We start from the raw sequence: 7,339 nt of genomic DNA, 5'->3' as shown, positions 1-7,339 counted from the left end.
CATGCTGTTAGGGATGGCCCGGCCAATTTCCCTCATGATTTGAGGGGGACAAACATCCACAGGAGATCCTGATTTGACTCTAGTCAATAAATCTAAAAAAGCCTTTGAGTCAATGGGAGGAAAAGAGTGTAATGTTGATGGATTAAAAAAAATATCATCCAAAGGGGCGCAGACTGGGAGTTTGGATATATTCTGTTTAATCAATAGTATCTTTTCACTAAAAAAGTCATTCAAGGAATTACAGAGTGTTTGTGAAGGGACTACCGGAGGAGAGGTTCTGTCGACATTACATAATTCGTTCACAATTCTGAAAATTTCTTTCGACTTGTTGGTAGAACTTACAATTTTTGTGGAGAAATAAGCAGTCTTGTGATTATGTAAAAATTTTTGGTATGCTTTCCTAGCTAGGCAGTAAGCAGCCCTGGCTTGAGGGCAATAATTAGATCGCCATATTCTCTCCTGTTGCCTCACTTCCAATTTTAATTTTTTTAGCTCAGGTGTGAACCATTTGTGTGCGTCCGTGCTTCTAGAGCTACAAAGACGAGTAGGAGGGGCATAAATATTAGTGGCTGTGGTTAGCCATTCTTTAAACCTGAGGTCAGCTACCTCCACATTAGTACTCTGTAGGGGAAGGGAAGTGTTTAAAAAGTTTAAAAAAGCTGACATATCCATGGAAGTCCATTTTCGAGTGGTCTTACTAATTTGCAGCTTAAATTGAGTAGTTTTATCTATATGGAAAGAGAAACTTATGCTAGAGTGGTCAGACCAGCTACAAGGTTTTATATCAATAGAATGTACTGGTAAGTTTGAAGACCAGATTTAATCGAGACTATGGCCTTCTGATGAGTCTCGGTGTTGATATGTTGTGTCAAATTAATGTCATTAAGAAGGTCCTTCATCTCTGCTGCTTGAGGATCTAATAGTGTGTTATCGAACCAAAAATTCAAGTCTCCAACCAAAAGTAATTTAGAGTGGTTTGTAACCAGCAGAGCCAGTTGCTCTGCTAGAATGGAAGGAAATGTGGCCATTGTTTGAGGTGGACGATACAGTAGCACCAATACAAGTGTTCCATTAGCAGTATCTAGTTTAGCAACTATATTTTCTGTATTGGGCAGAGATAAAGATGATAATTGTCTGAGTTGATGTTTTTTACTAACAATGATGGCCACTCCTCCCCCAGTTTTCCCTGCTGGACGTATTGCTGATAGAATGTAATAGTCTGCTGGTAAAGCAGCTAAAATGTCCGGTAGAGAATCCGGGGTGAGCCATGTTTCGGTCAGTAACAGCATATCTGGTTTTGTGTCAATTAGTAGCAGAAATATATCCGTCTGATGTCTGGTCATAGAGCGAGTGTTTCAATAAATGCACCTAAAATTGCATGTTGCGCTAGGTGTGGTTGTAAGCACCGCATACTTAGGGGCGGGATCTGCTGTTAGGTTGGCGGGATTGCTAATACCAAGACGAGATGTTCGTTTTGTCGTATTGAGAGGTACGGGGGGACACATCATAAGGGTAGGTCTTAACGCTTGTAACTTAGCGGATGTGTAAATATAGGAACTAACAGAGTCCTTAGCCCCTAGCCCCGGACGCTCGCGGACGAGCTTAACCCTAGCGCAACTCCGGCGCGCCTCCGTTGCGCCCGCTGCGCTCCCTCCAACACATCACGTTTTATGTGAGGGAGCCTCGAGCAACTGGACCGCTGCCTCAGGTCCCAGTGCTCTCTGACTCCTCCCAATATGGCGCCCGCTCTCACCACCAGACCGGCACCAGGAGCCGCGGTAGGTGAGCCGCCCTCCACTCAATCGGCAGAGGAGCCGCGGCGGACCGGGGCAGAGGGGCCGCTAACTGAAGGTAGGAAGAAGGTGGCGCTAGTAATCAGCTGCGCTGCGTGCGTTTAACTGCAAAAACACTCTAACAGCATTTAAGAGAATCCGATTTGAAAAATTACCGCTTTGGCCACAGTAATTCAGTAAAACATAAAATAATACAAGTACACACAAGTACATAAATTTAAAAAGGCGATTCTCAGAGGTCTGCCCTTATGCAATGTCTGTCCTCAAATGGCGCCGGGATGCTGCCACCAACCCGGAATCCACGAGGGAAAGAGCGTCTCCCTATCGTTTTAAGGGAGGGAGTCTCGAGCAACTGGACCGCTGCCTCAGGTCCCAGTGCTCTCTGACTCCTCCCAATATGGCGCCCGCTCTCACCACCAGACCGGCACCAGGAGCCGCGGTAGGTGAGCCGCCCTCCACTCAATCGGCAGAGGAGCCGCGGTGGACCGGGGCAGAGGGGCCGCTAACTGAAGGTAGAAAGAAGGTGGCTCTAGTAATCAGCTGCGCTGCGTGCGTTTAACTGCAAAAACACTCCAACACCATTTAAGAGAATCCGATATTAAAAATTACCGCTTTGGCCACAGTAATTCAGTAAAACATAAAATAATACAAGTACACACAAGTACATAAATTTAAAAAGGCGATTCTCAGAGGTCTGCCCTTATGCAATGTCTCTCCTCAAATGGCGCCGGGATGCTGCCACCAACCCGGAATCCATGTATAGTAGTTGGTGTTAGAAATTAGACATTTCCGACGAACCTTCCTCCAAACTGAATACATTGACATAACAACCTTGAACCGACAATAGTATCCCCTTGGTGTCTTACCCTAAGACAATCTCAAAAATAGAGGGACTGCAATACGGTGGGAGTTCTGCCCTAGCCCCGAAGAGCGGTAGTGCAATGTGCTGAAGTAGAGCTGACCAGTTATAGAGCACCAGGTTGGGCACAGACCACCCGCCCCTGTCCAGTGGAAGGTGCATCCACTTTGCCGCCGTTTGAGGCTGGCGATAGCCCCATAAAAATCTGTTACAACATCTTTCGGCACAGGCAAGGCTAGACTGTGAGAATTCTTATGGGATTGTTCTAAATATATACAAAAACTTTGGTAGGATCAGTATTTTTAAAACATTCCTTCTACCAAACAAAGATATGTACAAGTTGTCTAATCTTGCCAAAGTGGAGCTAACCGTGTCTATAATGGGTGAAATATTCAAGTCTGGTATACTATCTACCGCAGCTGTGATTTTTATCCCTAAATACATCGCATTTTGGACCACTGGTGCTGCAGAGGGACCCATAGTGGTAGATTGGACAACCTGGGTTTTCTGAACATTAAGTTTGTAACCCGAGAGCAGGTCATATTGTTCCGCTAGGTTCTTAATAGCTGGAAAAGAAGATGATACATCGCTAGTTAGTACTATGACATCATCAGTGTATGCCAGAACTTTATAGTCAGAAACATTGACCCTGACCCAAGATATAATCGGGGAGCGCTCGATGACCCTGGACTGACATTGCAATTTGAATGCAGTTTTTAACTGCCTGTTTGACTTCGCAATATAACTTTCTTACCAAAACTTCATCTCCCCTTTTATAGCACATGTAACATTTGATTGTCCTATTACATTTAATCAGTGCTAATGTCTGATGTTGATGTTTACTGTCTGATGAGTTGTAATTTAAAAGTCTCTTTAATGATAAAGTTGAATTTTAAAATACAATTTTGAAAATGCCACTTTCTGAAAATTGCCATTTTCTTGAACAAACTATTTATTTCTGGCAGCTTGTTCCTGGGTCACAAGACTGGATGAAGTTGACAGTTGGACTTTATTCATTCCTCCCTGACAGACACACAATAGAGTGATTATGTGTGCCTGGATGGGCCATAACTAACAGGATGGGAGTGGCAGAGCTGGGCAGAGTTCCACTTGCACTGATCGGTCTGCGACCTACCTTCATACGAAGTACATATAACTACTTCATTGTTCATGCAGCCAGTTTAGAGTCAGGACAGGTGATGCAAGAATCTTCAAGCACATTAAGTGGAATTCTCTAGTATTTTCTCCTAGGTCAAAAAGCCACCACGTATATAATTAGGAACTTCAGACCCACTTTTCAGTTCATTTTCTGGAGCTGCAAAAGGACTCTCAGAAGAACTACTGCTGCTGTGGCCCGCTGTGTACCTCTGAGGACTGTTGTGCTGCACCTGGAAGGACTACTCTGTTTCCTGGAGCCTTCCTCAAACCCTCAGTGACATACCCTGCTGCGTGAGCCCTGTTGTTCTGCTAAATTGAGGAGTACCAAAGGTAAGCACCTGCAGGGACCAGATTCCATTTGTATCCAATGTGTACTCTAATGCAATCTGCTATAGGTTTCAATTTTGTGCCAGTCTTGCGCAACTAGATGTCTGCTATATGCACTTTCATCTTTTAAGCACTATTGTGTCCCTTCAATCAATCAGGATTTGTAAATTGCAGCAATCATTTGATAGGGTACCCAGGTGCTTGCAGGCCCCGGAGACTTATTCAAACAGGCAGGTCTTAAGGGCCATTTGGAATTTCAGAAGTGAGGTGATGACCTGGAGGTGCATGAGGATGCTGTTCCAGGGCTTTGCTGCGATGTGGTAGTAGGAGCGTCCCCACATCTGCTTTGGTAAATATGGGGAATATGGTTATGTGAAAGGGAGTTGGAGTGTAATCCTATTGACTGTTGTTGGAAGTGGTGGTTGATATACATGGGTCCTTAGTCTTGTATAGCCTTGTGTGCATGGGTCAGCGGCTTGAATTGAAATCTTTTCTGTATGGAGAGCCATTGGAGTTGCCTGAGGTGAGGTGTGAGGTGGGTTAATCAGAGAAGGCCGAGGCTGATTCTGGATGTGGCATTTTTTATGGTCTGAAGTCTCTGTAGGAAGTGTGTGGCGATTTCTACGTAGAGGGCGTTGCCATAGTCCTGTCGGCTGGTGATGGGGGCCTGTGTCATGGTGTATCTCCTGTGTAGGGGTAGATCTTACATAGCATGTGCAGAGTGAGGAAGCAGACAGAGGAGAAGGCGTTGATTGATTTGTGATTTCATGGTGAGCTTGTTGTCAAAGATGATTCTGAGGTTTTCTGGCATGGTCAGAGGGAGTGGGTGCCAGTCCGAGGTCTGATGGCCATCAGGAGCAAATCCATATTGTTGCTGCTCTTGCCAAAGATCAGTACTACTGTCTTGTCTGTGTTCTGCTGGAGGCAGTTGTTCTTCATCAAGTTGATGACGTTTGTCATGCATCTGCTGCAGTTGTTTCTGATGGTGATGAGATCATCTGTGAGTGAGAGGATGAGTTGGATGTTGTCTGGGTATGAAAATATGTCGATACCGAGGGTTGTTGGCCAGCGGGGTCATATATTCGTGGAATATTGTGAGGTTCTTCGATGCTCTTCAATTAAAATAAAAAATCATAACTCTGATTTCACTAATTGGATTTTTGTCTTTTTGATGTTAAATAATTGCTTACAATTTACTCTATTTTTCAAAATGAGTGTGGGATTTTCTTGTGTTTTCACTTTGTTGCTGTTTGTTTGCTGCATAAATACATTACACATTGTCCCTGAGCTGAGTCTGACTATATTTGTGATAGAGTACAAGAAGGCTAAGCACATGTTAATTTGGTGGCTTCACTCTGACAGGGATTGTAACCAAATTATCAATCTGTGACCCTCTGAAATGGGCCATGATGTGACACAACCTATTAGCACATAGGTTGCATCGCAGAATTACAGACAGGTCATACGACAACAGTGTTCAAATTGCACTCACTTTTTGGGAAGTTTCTGTTAGTAAATCGGGCCCTCAGTTCTCAGGGAAAGGAAAGGAGCTAAACAAATGTTATTAAGTTGTGTTGGCTTTAACAGTTACCCCTTTCCCAGACATGGCACCATGCTTATATTGTATGGTGATATTCATTGAAAATTTATTTTTTTCCTTTTTAAAAGATTTGGAAACAATCAACGTTCCTATTTATTTTTCCCAAAATCGCTTATATTTACATTGCATGATTTTTCGTTTTCAGATTATATTCAAATCAGAGTTGTGCAGTACTTCTGACAAATGGAAGGGCCGAACCTGAGTTCCGAGGAAAAGTTCCTGATTGTGGGATTTTCTGACCTTCCTCAGCTGAGAGTTCCACTTTTTGTTGCATTTTTACTAATTTATCTGCTAACTGTGGTTGGAAATCTTCTTATCATGACAACAATTTATTCTACTTCGTGTCTGCACACCCCTATGTATTTCTTCCTGAGCAACTTGTCCTTCATCGATATCAGCTATACCTCAGTTATTTTCCCAGTGATGCTAGGTCACTTCTTTCTAGAGGGTATTCATGTAACTTTGACTAAATGTATATTGCAGTGGTATTTTTTCATGGTCATGTTATGTACAGAAGTGTTTTTTCTCACAGTCATGGCTTACGATCGGTTTGTGGCCATCTGCAACCCGTTACGGTACTTGACCATCATGAACAAGGCTATGTGCATCCAAATGGCTGCTGTAAGCTGGACACTAGGATTTATAGAGGCATTACCACACACAATAGCTTTGTATAGCCTCTCCTTCTGTGAGTCTCACATAATTGACCACTTCTTCTGTGATATGACAGCCATGATGAAGATTTCTTGCACCAGCACTCGTGGAATTGAGATTCTTACCTACATTTTGGGTGCTCTTTTGACATTGATGTCATTTGTTTTAATAATCATCTCATATATCAACATCGTCTCATCAATCTTGAAAATCAAATCTGTTGGTGGAAGAAATAAGGCCTTTTCAACATGCACTTCCCACCTCACTGTTGTTGTGCTATTTTACGTTTCCCTCGCTTCAACGTACATGCGACCAACATCAACGTTTTCAATTAAAACCAATAAGATATCATCTTTGGTATATATCGCTCTTACCCCACTGTGTAACCCAATTATATACAGTCTGAAAAATACAGAGTTTAAAAATGCTGTCAGGAAAACAAAGAAAACAACATAGAATAGAATATAGCAATGGGCAATGATTTATTGGCAAAATTACTTTTAGGTAACAAATGTCATATGCACATGTTCAATATTAGTAAATCATTTTAAAAAAGGCAGAACATTTCATTGAGTAATGCAAGAAACACTCCATTTTAATGATATTCACTGTTGTAAAGAAAATTGCTTAGTATTAACATCCAAAAATACATCATGGAAACTATACATGTAGACCAGAAATAATGTTAAATATTTTAGTTAATAATGTATTCATAAGGAAGAGTTAGGCTGGCAGAGTTAACATTTCTTATTAATTGTTGATTTCTCAACATTAAAAAAAAAAAAATGTGAATGTAGAAATGTAAATGTGTAAACGCCTAAAAGTACATCTTGAGCTATACATATTTTGATTAATTATGATAACCTCTAAATAATACAGGCACATTTTTTGATAGTCATTGTCAATTGGTGCAATTGTAGAATGATATGTTATTTGGTACTGATTTGT

At 42.0% G+C, this 7,339-nt stretch overlaps 1 protein-coding gene across 1 annotated transcript; it reads left to right on the top strand.

Annotated features, from left to right (window-relative positions):
- Positions 1 to 5,920: 5,920 nt before the first annotated feature.
- On the top strand, positions 5,921 to 6,847 carry LOC147700779 (olfactory receptor 1G1-like). The gene has a single exon (XM_086928485.1). The coding sequence runs from the start codon at positions 5,921 to 5,923 to the stop codon at positions 6,845 to 6,847; it is 927 nt and encodes a 308-aa protein (XP_086784611.1).
- Positions 6,848 to 7,339: the final 492 nt, after the last annotated feature.

Source organism: Lissotriton vulgaris, chromosome 7, assembly GCF_964263255.1.
Source record: "Lissotriton vulgaris chromosome 7, aLisVul1.2, whole genome shotgun sequence".
Taxonomy (NCBI): domain Eukaryota; kingdom Metazoa; phylum Chordata; class Amphibia; order Caudata; family Salamandridae; genus Lissotriton; species Lissotriton vulgaris.
Note: the sequence above shows the minus strand (reverse complement) of the source record. Positions and strands in the feature narration are given on the sequence as shown.

Coding starts and splice junctions, on each gene's coding strand:
- LOC147700779 (XM_086928485.1), top strand. CDS start 5,921: ATGGAAGGGCCGAACCTGAGTTCCGAGGAAAAGTTCCTGATTGTGGGA.